Source organism: Trachymyrmex septentrionalis, unplaced genomic scaffold, assembly GCF_001594115.1.
Source record: "Trachymyrmex septentrionalis isolate Tsep2-gDNA-1 unplaced genomic scaffold, Tsep1.0 scaffold71, whole genome shotgun sequence".
In the NCBI taxonomy this organism is placed as follows: Eukaryota; Metazoa; Arthropoda; class Insecta; order Hymenoptera; family Formicidae; genus Trachymyrmex; species Trachymyrmex septentrionalis.
Window position 1 is genome coordinate 200,814 of NW_017305895.1, and position 18,302 is coordinate 219,115.

General features: G+C 30.0%; 3 protein-coding genes across 6 annotated transcripts in view; 1 reads left to right on the plus strand and 2 right to left on the minus strand.

The window, feature by feature from the left end:
* LOC108753787 overlaps positions 1-1,428 on the minus strand; it is a 43,990-nt gene extending 42,562 nt beyond the window's left edge. Inside the window, exon 1 of the mRNA XM_018495686.1 lies at positions 1,239-1,428. Within this exon, the coding sequence (XP_018351188.1) occupies positions 1,239-1,264 (26 nt within the window). The 5' untranslated portion in view covers positions 1,265-1,428. The remainder of the gene's footprint in view (positions 1-1,238) is intronic.
* A 2,677-nt stretch (positions 1,429-4,105) lies between these two features.
* Positions 4,106-18,302, minus strand: part of LOC108753771 (SEC23-interacting protein-like) — a 17,996-nt gene continuing 3,799 nt past the window's right edge. For 2 of the 4 annotated variants that reach the window (XM_018495656.1, XM_018495658.1), the window contains exons 2-9: positions 10,665-11,108; positions 8,207-9,987; positions 7,486-7,971; positions 6,651-6,828; positions 6,127-6,548; positions 5,642-6,008; positions 4,510-4,837; positions 4,106-4,435 (exon numbers count right to left, since the gene is read on the minus strand). In XM_018495656.1, the coding sequence (XP_018351158.1) occupies positions 4,177-4,435; positions 4,510-4,837; positions 5,642-6,008; positions 6,127-6,548; positions 6,651-6,828; positions 7,486-7,971; positions 8,207-9,987; positions 10,665-11,108 (4,265 nt within the window). In that variant the 3' untranslated portion in view covers positions 4,106-4,176. The remainder of the gene's footprint in view (positions 4,436-4,509; positions 4,838-5,641; positions 6,009-6,126; positions 6,549-6,650; positions 6,829-7,485; positions 7,972-8,206; positions 9,988-10,664; positions 11,109-18,302) is intronic. The other 2 variants (XM_018495659.1, XM_018495657.1) reach the window with 2 other exon arrangements.
* LOC108753772 overlaps positions 14,636-18,302 on the plus strand; it is a 6,230-nt gene continuing 2,563 nt past the window's right edge. Inside the window, 3 exon segments of the mRNA XM_018495660.1 lie at positions 14,636-14,701; positions 16,159-16,374; positions 18,145-18,252. Coding sequence (XP_018351162.1) covers positions 16,164-16,374; positions 18,145-18,252 — 319 coding nt within the window. The 5' untranslated portion in view covers positions 14,636-14,701; positions 16,159-16,163.

Consider the following 18,302-nt stretch of genomic DNA (forward strand, 5'->3'; position numbering starts at 1 on the left):
TAGTCTTAATTATACATGTTAAGTATTATTAACTCCTATTTTTTTAATTTAAATGAAAAAAACAAATTGTATTTTTATACAATCTACGTTAACATAAGATATGAAAGCTAAGTATTAGATGGGATTAATTTGAAATTCGAATTTGATCGCCAAATCTTGATCGTAGCACAGTCACGAAGCGGTGAGTTGTTCTAGAAAATATAGCAGGGAATGGATACGTGCCAGAAACCCATATGTCCGACAGTCGAATTAGAGCGGAAATAGGCAAAAATCCAAATTTCCGAATATACCATACATGGCGCACGACTGTACATATCGCACGATAAATTCTAAACTCGTAGCCAGAGCTCGATTTCCGTAATGGAAGAACAATGAAGAGTGCTTCAGGAAACAATACGATAATACGGGCGACTGTTACGTGAGCGGAGCAGGAATAGAGCAATAGTAAATGTCATCGGATCCGTGCATAAAGTTGCCATTAACTCGTTATACGTATCGCAGAATAAAATGCACCGCAATACGGACATACATAAACTAAGCTCGAATGACCATAATATTTCTTCATTTAATCACAGGAAGAGAAACTTCATATGCGAGACTAAACATTAAAGGGCCAAATTGTCTATATAACGTTTTAAGTTGAAGAACATACAGATATCAGCTTAGAATTTTCTTTTTTATCGCATGTTATATATGTCTGTTATAAATTAGTGTTTTATTTTAAATTATCTGTTCTGCGCGTTACATAAATAGAACTATACATAAATAGAAAAATAAAATTAGAAAGAATGATAAAGCAACAAAAATATCGCAAATTTTAAAAAATGGAGAAATATATACATATATATTTACATCGAATATAAACATAAACATATATACATATATTTAATTTAAAATGATATATTTAAATATTAAAAAGAGAATAAAAAAGAGAGGTACGTTTTATAAAACTTATGTAATATATATATTAACAAATGTATAAACAAAAATGTATAATATTTCAGAGTTTAAAAACGTACTTCAAGAAATAGAATTGTTTTAGATCCAATAGAATTGTTTTAATTCTAAAAACTTATCTTTAAAGTAACTTAAATAAATTTCTTCAAAATAAGATGCAAATAAATAATATAGACGTAAATAGATAAATTTATTTAAAATATATATATGCATGTATGTGAGTACAAATAGAATTGATAAAAATGATCGAAATAATGATTGCAAGAAGGAATAATACTCACAAAGTTTTTGGCATATCATCTGGCATATCGATGTCCGAGAATTGTTTCACGCCGCGACGAGCTGCTAAACACAGCAGCTTCTCGCATACTTACACATTAAAATCAACTAATTTTACTTAAATGCACGCCAACTAGAATGTCTAAAGTCTCCTAATAATGAAATTGCAAACTCTTAGCGCGTGCGTGGATCTTACAGACAAATAGCATGCCAAAATGAAGAATAAGCAAATTCTAATTTTAAACTACTTTGTATTTTAAATCAATAAGAAAATAGTTAATAAATTTATACTCATACTTCGATGAGTAAAGACTAACAATACATTTTTCTCCATAATTTTATTGCGGCGTTTTAAATAAAATTCAAAATCATCTCATGTTTGATGGTAAGTATCGTATAAATATTTTTATTGATCTCTTTTTTACACGGTAATCTTAAAATAAAAATATTAATATTATATCTGCATTCTTACACATTAAAGGAATATAAGACATTTTACAATAAACTTTATTCAAATTAATTATATCATAAAAAAAGAATAAGTTTTTTTAAATATTAATAACTCGTTTAAGCTTTCTATCTCGTGCTTTTAATTTAATAGCTAAAATTTATCTAAATAAGATATCCCCAATGTTTTAATAGAAACTTTTAACAATCTACTTCATTATGATCTCAATGATCTCTTCAGAAAAACAAAGAAAAATACATGTGAAATTCACCCCGCCATAGCCAGATGCTATAAATAATTCGTGAGTAGCTATCGTAAATGTCGTGGAGTTTTTCCGAGGTGTAAATCACTCTTAGTAGGGCTTGTTATAAAATCTTACCCTTACTCCATTTTATGTTACCGCCGTTGAGCGTAAACGTCTATCTCGCGATGTACGAGTATTTGCATGTTGAAAAGGGAAACGTGGTTGCGCATCATGCACACACAGTAACCAAAGCATATCGAATTGTCGGACAGCCAGATTTGAATAGCATTGTATGCGAAAATAACAATGTAGAATAGCATATTCGAGAATAGCCATTTCTAACATAGCAAATTTGATGGAAAACTCAAGAAAAATATGTTTTTATATAAAAGAACATATTAGTATGTTAATATTTTTTCCGTAGATTTTATATTCCGTAGAAATAAAAAGTGATCTGATGTAGTAAGAAACTGCATGTTTATAAAATTCCTAATTACCAAGTTCTTGAAAAACTGCTAAATATATTCTGAAAACAATCCGAAGTATTTTTTAACACAAAGAATTTATATAGATTCAATTATATACATAGATAGTTATTTAACATTAAAGTTTAGATACATCTTAGATTACAATTATATTAATATTACATTGTAGTAAGAAGAAGCTTACGAAATTTACTCAATGTCCATACGTCTTTCGTCTTTGCGTCTCTCGATTCTTGTTATAATTTGACAAAATTAAGAAAAGATTGATATACATGACTTTCCGTGTGCATGATTATTCGCGTGACAATACAGGTTCAGCCGTATGTATTAAACGCCGTCACGTAAAAGCCGGCACTTAATTTCCCCGCAATTATAGCGTATGCGGGTCACCGTGAAACGTGCCACCGAAAACTTCACATCGAAAGATTTGAAAGAAACATATTTCAAAGTCAGTCCGACTAGATGGTGAGGATATAAAATAGCAGTCGATCAGCGACGTCAACTTTACGGATCGTGCCCACACCGGCCACAGTTGCATGTCGAAAGCGTCGGCCGTACCTTTCGGAGCCGCTGAGAAGCCACGAAGTACCGCGAAAAACTTAGTTTTGCGAGGACGATAAATCATCTTGAAATTCGCCGGGGCTGACAGGCATGTAGTTTTACGAGGGCCTGCACGCAAAATGCAAAGCAGTCTCGAACCTGGTGGGCTTGCACCGCAATTAATTAGCGTTTCGTGATAGCCGTGCATGTGCCGAAGTGTTCTCTTTTTTTCTTTAGCCCTGCTAAAGCTGCTTGTGCGATAAGGTGACGCCATTCGCTGATCCGATTGAACATGTAACACCATTTTAAAGAACATATTGGCACTGCCTGACTGCACGATGTCGAGATTGCTGAAGTTGAAATTCTCTATAATTTTGTCACGTGTCGCTATACGTAACTGACATGAACTTGAAAGTAATATTATTAATAATTATAAATAATGATATTTGACAGCACAATTGCAAATCTGTAATCAAATTATGTGTAAGGGTAATATAGATAATTAACAATAATATAAAAGAATACAGTAATTTATTAAAATACGCGCATACATAAGGATCAAAATTGGTATGTTCATAATTCGTTCAAGCAGATTATAAAAAATTTTATATAATCTACTACATTTTTATCCAACTAAATTATATATTTACATATTATTTCATTTACACATTCTCATTTTCATATCTTTCTTCTCTAGTTAACACTTCATATATATTTTCGATCATACAAAATTACACATAGTCTAAATATCAATAATGTATACAAATATGCACTAGATAAACAAATAATAAACGTAAATTGCAATAAAAAGTTACCGATTATTCCAACATACCAATCAATCGAATCATTATTTACATCCTTTACCTACCTAACAATTAATTTGCTATAAACTAAGTTTATTTGAAGAGCTGAATACATAGGCCAATTTTTGTGCAATTAATACTTGATATTTGTATATAATTAAATAATGCTAAAATTTATAAATAATCGAAAGACACTGTAAAGTACAAAGTTTGATTGTTCTGCGTTCCATTTTTTTAACGTCAATCTAATTGCTCCTTTTTTTAAATATTAATTAGAGATTAATTATAATTAAATATTAATTATAATATATAATATAATTAATATAATTAATTATAATTAAATATTAATTATAAGATTAATTTCTATTCCAATACAATTTAATCTCGTAGCATATAATTATGGGAAAAATATTCCATCGATCAGGATTTCGGTACAAAACCAGTCTTAGGTGGTGGACCGACAGGGTTACTGGACATAGGCACTGTAGGATCTACGCCCATAACAAGTGATGTTTCTATATTACTTTTACTGGGTAACAAGGCAGCTGCTAAATTCAAAGATGGAGAAGGAGACACTCTCTCAATTGACATTGACTGCTGAGGAAGTTGCGCGTCAGTCTGAATACCTTTAGACCCATATATTTCTTTCAATATCAAAAGCATAGTATCCTCAGATTCCCTAAAATCAAATTATAAATAGTATATAGTATGTATATAAAGCAAAATATTTCTCGTAAGAAATATACTACTTACCAGTAACAGATATGACTTGTAAGAGCAAAAATATATTCATTAATATATTCAAAAGGCGCTTCTTGAAGAACGTAATCTATTCTGCGGCCACCATTAAGTTTTCCTACTTTTAAATTGGCACCATCATCATCGTTGTTATGTTGATCTGGTACGCTTGGTGGTGTGTGTAATTGTTCTTCGACGACTTTATCAATTTCGCGTTCAAGAATTTGGTTGTCTGGCTTATGAAATAAGGCTAGTTGATAGAAAGAGTTCCATGTTTGCCTTACGGAATCAATTAATTTTTGTTTCAAATCCGCTCCAACACGTGCCATCGTCTCCTTTAATTCTGTAAATAATAAATATTAGTAAGGACATATCCATATAACACAGAAGTTTACAGCAATAACGCTGTAAACTTGTAATATTATTGCAATATTACGAGAATATTGCAACATTGCTAGAATAATTTATGTTGTGTAGGTAAGTTCAACCTAGAACATAATTTATTATCGCAAATCGTCACGTGCATATTAAAAAATTTAACAATAAATATTACCCGTGTAAAGTTGGCCTCCCAACATTTGAGAAAATTAATTTTCCATAGCTTATATATTCGATTGCTCATCGTTTGCACATTTATGCACACTTTGAATTTTTGTTTGCACACTTCTAGTGAGAAAGTTACTAAAAAAACAATTTTGGGAGAGCTAACTTCATAGCCCTTCAACTTCGAGCAAATTGGATCGAAAAGGTCATAATAGATAGATTTTCGTTTGCACACTTCGAAACAATTCGATTTTTCATTCGCACACCCTTAGTTAAAAACATAATCACAATTAATTTAAAGTTTCGTGGAGTTGGTCTTCATTTATTAATACCTTTTTAACTAAAGGTGTGCAAACAAAAACCTATCGTTTCATGCTACTTTACGCATAGTAGATGCGATTTGAACCTATTTGCCGTTTTGGATCCTTCCTGAAATTTTAATTGTTAATAAGTTTTTAATTAAAAGTGTGCAAACGGAAAATCGAATTTTTTCGAAATGTGCAAATGAAAATCTATCGATTATGATCTTTTTAATCCAATTTGCTCGAAGTTGGGAAGCTAGTGTGAAGTTAGCCCTCCCAAAATTGTTGGTATAAGTACTCACCTAAATGCATCCTCTTCCTGCCTTTATGATGTGGTATCAGCATAGGTCGGAAATTGCTGGCTTCAGGATTAATTAAGGACTCTACTCGATAAGCTACCGGATCAAACGGATGAAAGATATTGAAGAAAGCCGGACAAGTAGGCAGAGTAAAATTTTCTCCTAGAGTATCGATGCCTCGGACCGTTACAAACATGCCAATCGGACTGCCGAGAGCAAAGAAGGCACGCGGACGAAAAGTGAGTTGCGGATAATGTATATAAGGCTGGCCTGTTCCTGCAGCTCCCATTACATAGCTGACTTTTCTACTAAGACGTCTCTTGATAATAGCTGCAGGCATTGGCTGAATGGGCCCAATACTGTCACCTTCCTGCAATTGCAATAAATATTTTAGAGCCTAAATATAAAAAGTGTGAAAGCATTTAAATTATAAGATTAAAAATAAAATACATAAATTTTTTTTATTTACATTTTTTATTGCTACTCACTTCCTCGTTGTCCATATCTTCATCTTCTTTCTCGGGTGTTTGATGACACAATAGATCAAACATGATCAAACTACCTAATGAATGACCGCCTAAGAATACTTCTCCATCAAAGATAGGATTTCTTTCTTTAAATAGTGAGTACAATCTATTCAGCTCACTTCCGACTGTTTGCATGATAGTTTGACAATATATAGGACTAGTATAAAAAAGTATATCAAGTAAAGTATCGTTAGTAAAATGTCGCAATTTCGGAATACTCTCCAACGTGATGGCTTGTAGTCGTTTATCAATTCCCGTATCTGAATGAAGCGTTGTATGCCAGGAAATCGGTAAAACTTCTATTCTATTTACAATTCCTTGCTCGCATGCAGTACGATAATGTGATTGCACCAATTGAAATGATATACTTCGGAATTCATCAACTGAAAAATTAATGACATTAATATTTATAATTTGAGTTTTATATATAAATAACTATAATAATAAATTTATTTCAAATTAATATAATCTTTTCCGCAACTTACCAACTTCTTCTACAGTGCGAAACTTCAGATCACAAACACTACCAATACCGTGTACGAGAAACAGAAGGTGATCCACTTTCTCAGGTTCACCCTCATCTATATTGAATTCATCTACTCCTCTTTTAACAGTTTTTGGTCTACTTGCAGAACCCTGTAAATATGTACTGTCCTCTGAAGCCTGTAGAAATTAGGATCGACCATATCAAACAAAACCATGCGTGCAATATTACAAAACCTCTTTACACATTTTAAATAATAAAAGTAATTTATAAAAAAATAAATTAAGAAAAGAATAAAATAATTAATAAAAAAGTATTTTAAAATATAAGCAAATAATTCTTTGCAAAATAAATTAAATAAATGCGAAATAGTATAACATTTATATTATATATTTTTGCGTGCTGTTATTTTTTATTACAACATATAAATCGAAAGTTATACATATAAAGCTAAACATATTTAAAAGTATAATGTAGTGTTACTTAACAAAACTGAAAGCTTAATTGTGAACTGTAAAGCAAAATTTTTTTTTTATTAAATTGCATTATAAGAGACAAATTGATAGTAGCAATTAAAATGTTTAAAGAAATAATATCATATAACATTTGCGCAATTAAATATTATACTTTAACACTGTAAATAAAAGAGCACTTTAACAATTATACTTCAATTTTTTATATAGATACTATTTAATTTCTTTATTATTTTATTTTCTAAATAGTTTTCATAATCAAGTTTTAATTAAATATTTTCCAAAATATTATACACTCCTTCATTTATTATCAAACATTATTCGACATTTTAAATTTATTATATATATAATTGACCTACTTACAGCGTTATTTCCCCAAGATCCTGCCACGTCGGGAGAAGCCGGTTGTAGGTAATGAACCTGCACTGTAGCGCTATGGAAGACAATATATTCTCCATTATTTAATTCAACTTTTCGATTCCAGTTGTTCGAGAGGCACGCCAGTTTATATTCATCCTCAAGTTTGACAGCAGTGCTCTCATTGTAAGGAACATATCTTGGTTCAGCTGCTCCCTTGAAAAACCAAGAACATCGCCTAACTTCATTAGATGTTCCAATCCAATAGACTGGTGCTCTTTGACGGCGTAAAATATCAACATCATAACGACCGCCATCAGTAGCTACTGTAGTTTCGGGCGTGATATCGCTTGAATTATGAACTTCTTCAAGTTTTAAGCTGTCCTGCATGGAGAATGGTAGCCATAACGTTTTGTTCTCCACTTCCTTACGGTAAAACCAATGATGATATACCGGTCTATATTGCATTCGTTTGTCGGAAGATCCAGAAGCCTAAAAAATATTAATATATTATATATATGTATAATCACTCACTGTTTTGTTTTGAAAAATTGACATTAAGGATAATTAAATCATAATTCATTACTTTGTATTAAATATAAGTTTAAATATATGTAAAAATGTATCTTAAAAGATTATTAATTATTGGCACTAATTATAAATTTTTGGAATATTTTTGTTGAATTTTATAAATAAAATAAAAACTTAAATTATGTGATATTCCTACCCAATTTTGAAAACTTGGTGGAATGGTATCTGGTGTGGTGCGATTGGTTGGCGAATTAACCGACATTTGAACAGGACTAAGTGTGGCTGATCCCGTTGGTTCAGGTACTGATGTTGTCATTGATACAGTGGGCGAAGAATATGCAGGATTATTTTCAGGAATAGCGTAGGGTTGCTGTAACCCAGTATTATTTCCGTAAAGCGGATTTTGATATGATTGTTGTTGAGAAGAACGTTGGTCGTATGTATGTGAAAAAGTCGGTTGCTTAGAAGGTTCATTCGCAAATTGGGCAGGATTATAAAATACCGGCGCTGATTGTTGAATGGGAGCAGTGTATACCGGTTGGTTAGACGTTGTATATGTCGACTGGTCGAATGCAGCACTTAACACTTGTGACTGAGAAGATTGATCGACATTCCAAAATGGTACATGAGCCGTGGAATCGATCGCTTTAGAATTAAATGTGGAATTTTCTTGAGTTTGCAACAGATTATTTGTTGCATTAACTGATTGTGCAAATGGAGAATTTGTATTTCTTTCCTGCGATGAAAAACTTGGAAACCGATTTAGTTTCGCTGATTCAAAGAATACACTTGCCGACTGTTTCGTTGGTTTTGATACGTTGTAGAAATCGACGGAAGAAGAAGTTTGCGGAAGTTGGATAGGTGATACGTAATTTAAGCTGGACTTTTGTTCCGCAGGCTCATCTGTATAAAATGTGGAGCTTGACATAGATATCGATTGCGCTTGGTAATGCTGTTGAGGCGGATGTGCGTTCGACTTAGCCGATTGGGGAGTTATTGCAATCAGACTGTTATCAGTATGTATTTCCGGGAAGATCACTGATTGCGTCGTTGACTCTTGCCCAAGAAACACGTCACTCCATGTGTCACTTCCAGGTTGAACTGCTTTCTCTTGTACATCATTCAACTTCGCCTCATGTGATTTATTGATTATCTCATTTGCAGCCTTTAGCGCGTCGCTTTGTGATTCGAAAGATTTCGTTAATTCAGTAGTAACGCTGGACGTTTTGTCAACTTCTGTAAGAGTTTCAGGAGTCGCTATAAATGAATTTTCCTGCTGTTCCGCAAGTAAATGTTCTAATTTCTCTGTCACCTTGGCTGCTGATATTGGTGTGAATGTCGCATCAGTTTCCCCCAATATTAATGTCGGTTTATATGTAGATTCTGTGGTTGTCTCGAGAGTACCGCCTTTCGAAAATTCCGGCGGTGAATTTAGCTGATTAGAGTTCTTAATTACAGCTACTTTTTTGTCGGAATTAGATGTTGGTGGTAGATCCTGGTTTATGTAAGGAGCAAAGCCAGGAAAAGAGATGTTCGCCGGAGTGTTCTGTGGTGTTGCAGGCTCCAGTACCCGTGTAGGTATCGGTCTAGACAATGACGAAGGAAATTGTGCAGACACGGAAGAACTTTCAGAAAATGGATTCTGATTTGTAGATGTTATGGATGAATTATACTGCGCTCCTGTTGCGATTGGACTGGAACGAAACGAGCTGTGAAGAGAGCTATTTCGCGATAGCTGCTCAGACGTTGGAAGTTGTTCGGGCAAACAGCTAGTCTGTTGTACGCTAGAATTGTTACCCTGCGCCAATCCCTCCGATTCATATGGATTCAAAATAGTTGGTAGCGCAGAAACATTTTGAGTTGGCAAGAACGTCTGTAATGCTGGATTCAGATATGGCTTTGCGGTGTTAGACGTTAGATCAGGCGGCGGTGCATACTTTAAGCGTCGTTGATTACCAAGTCGATAAGAAACGGGCGCTTTAACAAAAAATAATAATTGTTTTTGATTAGATATATTTGAAACATGTGTTGTACATCATTACATACTCATCAGCAAATAGAAAGTTACATGTAATATATTTGTTCATGTATTATATTACAGTTATATTGTTGAGTAGGAAATTATAATTAACAAGTACACTACATATAACTTTGTATTTGCTGAGACAATAAATAATACATCCAACAAAAATTTATTAAATATACATATATAAGCAACATGTAAAAATAAATTATAATTAAAATTAACCTTAAAGTTTTTATAACAAATTGGATGCACTAGAATGCATATTAAAGTCATTGTACAGTAATTTAATTTATGCAAAAATAAAATGCAAATATATCAAATTATAAAATACAAATTTTATTCAACCACACAGTAAAATGTATTGAGGATTTCATGGTTTAATCCGCTTTTATGTTAAACACATTTTTATATTAATTTGTGTATGTACGATTTTAATGTACCAGTACATACTGAGTGTATCCAATAGAATTCGTTATTGGAATTGCATTATGTTATGTCTATCGAATTACTTATCGTGTTACATATGTATATAGAGTAAATACTTAAAATTTGCTATAAAGAAAAGTGTATTAATATTTATTCAAATTTTGTTAATTATAAATTTTTATTCATAAATTCAAGTATTTACCATAGCCGGGTTGAGATATACTGGGTGGAGCTGCCGGCTGTGGAGGATTGGGTACAGTACCAGTAGGAAAAGCAGCAAATCCTGGCAAGTTTGTACCTCGAGAATCCTGAGGATTAATTGCTAAGAATCCTGGTGTTTCCGATGGAAAACCATGATATCCTTGCGGCGTTATGTAAGGATTAGGTTCGTGCGTTGTTTCGCTGGTGTTCTCGGGTATCTGATTTATTTGCGGTCCCGAGGAATCGGATTTAATCGATAATGACAGATTCGGCAGAGAAGAAAGAATCGATGTAAGATATCCAGATTTTCCTGGCTGATTTGCGGTATCCTTGTACTCTTTTGGCTGAGAAGATGCATTGGTGGAAGAATCCTCATTCGTCCGTAATGGAGATTGAGATTGGATATTGACTGGCTCTTGTCCTATGAAATTATCCAGTTCAGTATCTAAAAAAAAGATGACAGCTTATTTATTTAATCTAAAAAAATGTCACATAATAATATTTTATATTATTTAATATTAATAATATTTTTTTAGATCTTTCGTTTACAAGTATTGCTTATAGTAAAGATATCGTACACACAATTTATATAATTTTTTAATATATTTGGCGTACTTAAAAGGAATTTATACTTCTACTGTTATTAAACATTTTACAATAATATTTATATAAAAAAAAATATTAATAAGCAAATAACAAAAATAAACGTTTATATAATATAGCTTTAACATGGATATTATTTTCTAAAAAATAAATATTTTTTTAGAAATTTAAGCAAAATTTTCGAAAGTTACTACGCATTTAATAACTTTTAGTTAGTACATCCATTTAATTCTTAAGTAATCAGATACAACAATGTGTTCATAAAAATCCCTTTCGACTAAATTCTCCGACAGATTATTCAAACTATCAATATTGAACAGGATGCAATGAACGTAAGAACCAATGACGAAGATAATGCGAGCCAACGTGGATTATTCTTACACTTTTACGTAATTGATTACCAGCAGTTTAATAGATATTGAATTACCAACTTTTTTATGATGACTTTTTTTAATGTCTAAATATTTATAAGTTATCCATATTCACGTGTGAGAATAATTTATAATAATTATAATGTCTGTTGCATAAATAAAAATTCAGTGGTTTGTTAATATTTCCATACTTGTTTTATTCGATACTAGTCTCCATGCATACGCTAGTAATTAATTATATAAGCATATGCGATTTACGCTTCGATAAAAGTGTTTTATTTGTATTTAAAAATATGTGAGAAACTATATTTATCAACATCACATAACTTTGCAATAAATGTTTGCTCAAAGCGTTCAGATATTAAATGCAAGTATCAAGAGATATTAAATATAATAGTCCATTAATTATAATGTATAGTATTTATAAGTTCACTGAAGCATCGTATATCAAAGTTTGCTCAAAACGACACCTTTGATTGTGCAATAACGCGCGTTAACACCTAAATTTACTTTGCGTTCATGTTATCATCAATGTAACTGAAGACACCCCTTTGTAAACTTACGCGAACGAAACTTTATAAATATGCCGCACATTTTTGTATCGACTCTTTCGTTCGAAGTTTTCGTTGCAGTCACGATATGGAATTACGTGTGTTCCTGCTTTTTGTGACGTGCTGTGTGACTTGCATTCTATGCAGAAATGCAGTCAGTGGATCAACGCTCACCGAAGTTTTCCCGTCAAACAATAACGCTTATGAACCAGGTGTGAGAATATCTGAGATAGGCAATACGAGAACTGAACGATCAATTGAAACAAAAACGAGACCATACAAAATAACTGCGAAGGATTACTCGCCTAAGCCTGAAACTCTCTTTGTCTCTCTTCCACGAGAGAGGAGAGAGAGAATCTCCGATTGTCGAGAAAATTTATTAATGAAGAAAAGGATTTTCAACGACTTTAACAAAACAAAATGTTCTAGGTTTGTTTTACGCATAATAAAAATATTTATGTAAAAATAATAGTAAACATTTCAATATAACTTTTATCTTATTCTACTTGCTTGCGGATATATTTGTATAAACGCAAATAAAGAATTATATTTAAAAAATAGTATTTCTAAGAAATCGATATTTTTTAAAATAAAAACCGTAAAATATTTCTGTTAAAAGGTACTGTATGCAACAATTGGGAATTAGCAAAGGTTTCGAAGATATTAAACTTATTTTATCATTTTTGCCAAATGAGAACGGAGATGGTAATAATTTTAATATAGCGTGAATAATATAATGCGATCTAACATAAATGAACTTTTTTAAAATTATCATTGTTGTTGACATTGTTTATCATGTTCGATTAAATATTGACGTAAGTAAATTATATGAATTGTGCTGATATTGATAATTACTAATTGTAAGTTCTAACTGCACATTCTGATAGTTGATAACATATAATTAAAAATTATCTGAAATTTTCGATAAGACTATGAATAATATGACGTACATTAATAACATCAGTCAATATCTTATTGTAAGACATATTTTGAATAACTACATATTCTCTGAATATCGATTTAAAAAATCAATTTATAAGCCAAGAAATGTGATCATCAACATGAAGTATGCTCATCTTATGTAAGATATTTTATAAAATACGTAATGTATATGAGATTTATTATTTTTATATACATAATGTATTATATATAATGTTTTTTAAAGAACATGAACTAGTATGCTCGATGAATACAAAAATTTGTAATTAAGCTATAAGTTGTATTTATTAAAAATGTTGACGTTGAAAAAATGTATTCGTAAATTGATTCAAAACTATGGGTTTTCAAAACATTTATTCATAAAAAAATAATGATTATTTTACGAGTATTCATATTTATTCAAAATATTCAAATAAGATGTAAAGTAAAAAAAAAAAAAAGAAAACTTCAATAAGCAACTGTTGCCTCTTAACGGTTGTTTATACCAACTGGTGCCTAGCACTATGCTAATCAGCACTTTGATGATTCTGTAACGAAAGAAAAATGAAGGTTATTTATTTTCATTCATAATATTCAGATGTGATGAGGCAAAACCTTAGAAATTAACAGTTTTAGATAGACAATAGAATGTATTAGCTTTTGAAATATTAAAAAAAAATCTAAACCATTTAAACTGTTTTTACAGATTTCTGTTTACTCTATGCTTGTAAACTATGTACAGATAATGCGGAGTGGGTGTGAATACGAAATTGGAAATATTCATAATTATTATTCAAAAAGTATTTCTTCAAATCAAATGAGAAATATTTATTCATTTTTCGATGAACACCAAAAAGTATTCGTCGTATATACATATTCATTATTTATTCAAGTATTCGAATATTAAGTGTATTCTTTGAGCACATTAAATCATGAACAAAAAACTAACGACAATATTAAATCGAATATTTTTCAATGTAAATAAATATTTCATAAAAATGTGTAAAATATAAAAACAGATCTTACACATAAATTATAAAAATAATATTATAAGCAAGCTGTATATAATTATTTTATATATCATTTCAGATTATTTTTCAATAGAAAATAGTTCAAATTTCAAGATATTAAAACATTTGTCTACCGATAATAAAAGTTCAACAATCTTTGATTCTTGTCAAGTAAGTTAATTTTGTAAAAATCGTGAAAATCTCGATAAATATATTATTTAACATTTGTAGATCTATCTTAATTTGAACTGTGACATTGTAAACGTAGAAAGAAATTTGGTTATAAAAACCGACGAATTTTACTCGAATGCAAAATTTAATTCACGAAACATCGAGATATTTAAAAATTGTTTTTTAAATATCCCAGAATTTTCCCAGGTAAAAAAAAATTAACGTTACGTTCATATAAAAAAAGAGACAAATAATTAATAAAATATGTATCTCAGAAAAAATTAGAACACAAAATTAATTTGAGCGGATATACTAAAACCAATTTCCAAACTGATTCCAATGTAACCGGAATTGCAATCAACATTTTGGGAAATCTCACACGTGCAGTGTTGACAATACCTAGTATATATAGTAGTGAGTAATTCTTCTTCTTTTATTTTACTTTTTAAATATAACAAGAATTCTGTTTTATTTAAAAATATTTCTACCCAAATTATTTTTTGCAAACAAGATTTAACGACTAATTTTATATATGATATGCTCTAAATAGTTTCTCACATTTCGACATCCAAATGTTTAGGATCAGTAAAGTCGTAATAAATAAATAAAGTAACAATCGATAGCGAATATTGTTTAAATAATGTGTTTCTAAACATATCTATAGCACCGATAGTTATGACATATACATAGATAAAACTATATAATTTTTCATAGCACATGATAACTAAATTAATTAATATAACGTAAAAATAATAAACGTATTCTTATTATTCTTATTAATATGTGGAGATAAATTTGAAACAGTCTATATTATAATTCCTTGTACTTAAAAAAAAAATACTTGTTATATACAAGAAAATTATTTTAAAATACGTGAAACAGATTGCGGATTGTATCAAATTATTACAAATAATATTTCTGTCATTTATATGAGGTTTTCTTCCTATATTAGGAGCAATCATATATATAGGAGGGGTGTGCCGTAAGTTTTTGCCAACTGCTTTTGTACAGATAGAGCGGATTAAACAGAATCGAAAAGTCTTCTACTATTTTACAATTTTCACAATAGTTAACAAGATATTAATTATTAAAAATTGCCGAATATTGGTCTTGAATAATTTTTTTACCCAAATACTATCAACTTTACAAAAAAACTGCAACAGACAAAAATCATTTATTTTCTTCTCATAGAACTTTAAGAATTTTTTCAGAATTTTTTATCAACTTTTTAGTACTATATTTTCTTATTTTTACCAATATAAAAATATAAGATACTAAAAAATTCTGAAATTCTCAGAACTTTATAAGAAAAAAAAAAATAATTTTTGTCTCACGCTATTTTTCTGTAAAGTATTTAATAGTATTTGAGTAAAAAATTATTAAAAATTAATATTCAGCAATTTTTAGTAATTAATATCTCATTAATCATTGCGAAAATTGCAAAATGGTAGAGAACTTTTCGATTCAGTTTATCCGCTCTATCTGTACAAAAACTGTTGTCAAAAACTTACGAGACACCCTGTATGATTGTCGTTGTATATTCAGTTTCGTTTAACCTCTCTACATCAAGGGCAGTATCGATCTGGTGGTTACTTTCTACGTATTCATTGTATCACACTAAATGATTATATCATACAAGAATTAGTTTATGCATTTTTATCTATTTATAAAATTTTTCTAATTTTAACCACAGTATATTTTATACAGTACATTTCACACACAAAATTTTTACAATCAATAAATAAGCTCCGAACGATGCAAAAAAATAGAATATTAGAATTATTTTATTGTCAATTAATTTGCCTTGCCCTCAAAATCAATACAATGTTTAATTCAAGACTAATTTTCACTCCCAACATGCACTTTAACAGGCAAAATGATACAGAGACCAGAAATAGTAATATCATTGGCAAGTATATACAACACGAAAGGGGTGGCTGTCGGCGCGCGCAACCTTCCAGATAGATTGTGCGTGAAGCTAATGGGGATGGAAAATTCAAAATACAATATGGATGTAATTGCATATTATGGAGCAAATAAGGAAAATAACACGAGAGATGATATTATCAACATTAATTCTATAAATGGTAAATAAAATTGCAATGTGTTGTTGACTATGCAACAACGTACAAAAAAATATTAGTTATTTTTTAAACATAAATGTATTTATAAAAAAAAATATATTTAAAATATTACTTGCATTTATTTTTATATTTATAGAATGCCATATAAATTCTCAACATGAATTGCTGCACAGATATTCTGCTGACATTTAGACGCACATTTATACATATACGTATTGATATTGATTCATGAAGCTTCAATCATGAAGCTCCTGATATAAAATAACTGTATTGAACATTACAAAAAGTCACACTTTATCTTTTATTTTATAATCTTTTATTAAAATAACCAAAAAAATATAAAAATAGAATTATGATAATTTGAAGGTATTATTAAGCTGGCTTTAAAGTTTAAACATGAATATAATAGTTTCAATAAAAATTTGTAAAGTATATATAACAACTTGCAAAATATAATATTATTTCAGTACGGAAAATAAATCGAAATACCATTATATTATTGCAAATGCAAAATAAAGTAAATTTTATAATGCAGAAACAACTGTGATTTAAATGGAAGAAATATAAATGTAGAATCAACACAACATGGATACGTCAAAAGGAATACATATCGCAACTTTATCATCAGTCATGCACTATAATTGGAATTTATATATACATATTATCATATATATAAACCACATATCATACAATGCTTTCATTTTTTCGTAATAATAAAAGGGAAATCACTCACTTTTATCTTCGTGCAAATAAACCGCGACATAACGCTCGGCAAAACGCGCGAGATGCACTCTTACGCAACTTTCAACTTCCTCTTAACACGGTAGCCGTCTGACTACTGCCAATCTCAATTCTGACTCGCGGACATGCGAGATTGTGCAATTCACTCATTGCCCTTTGGTCATATCTCTCTCTCTCTCTCTCTCTCTCTCTCTCTCTCTCTCTCTCGCTCCCTCCCTCCCTCCCTCCCTCCCTCTCTCTTTTTCTCTTTTATGTTTACTTGATTTACTATGATTCTCATTAATTCGCACAGGAAGTAAGTTAGGAAAATTCTTTGTTTTTTTTCTCATCACAATGTATAAGATGCAACTGGCTAGGAAAAAGAAATACTTTCAATCACAAAGAAAGGTGCAATCAAATATTTCTTAGGACAAAGATTCAAATAACTACTGTCTTACGACCTTAAGTTTCTCTAAACGATGCCAATACTATTATTATCTACAATTCTATTTCTAATCACTGCCAAGTATACCTGTTTTTCTTATTGCATTTCTAACGCATTTTAGTTGAATTGCTGTTTCGAAAATCTATATTATTATTTTTTTAAGTATTTATTTCTTCTACATAGATTTTCGTACTATAGAGACATAGTTACAATAACTTTGTGATTTCATTTTTTTTAATTATTCATTGCTTTTTATCCTTGATAAATATATGATTATAATCCAACGTAATAAAAATCTATTATTTTCAGTTTTAGTGGCGTAGAAATTTAAAGCCTTTGCAATCAGAAATTTTACGCATCTGAATAATGAAATTGAAAAGTCTTGTGGAATAATATTACTTATACTGTTTGACAATATAAATATTAAGAATTAATTATATACATATATATTATATATACATATGTATATTCTTTATGCAATAGAATATAAAAAAAATAAAATAATATGCTATAACAACATATTAAAATATATATTACTGAAAATTTATATTTATTTCCTTCTTCCCTTTTTTGCTCTAGAGATTAATAAAAAAATGATTTTTTTTTAGATGAGATATTAGATAAAATACACAAAAAACATATCACACGAGCCAAAACATCATCTGTAATTGAAGTAAGTTAAATAAAATTTATCAATTACATTATTTTATACAACATTTATATAATAGTATTTTAATTTAATTTATAATATTTTAATTTTAATTTT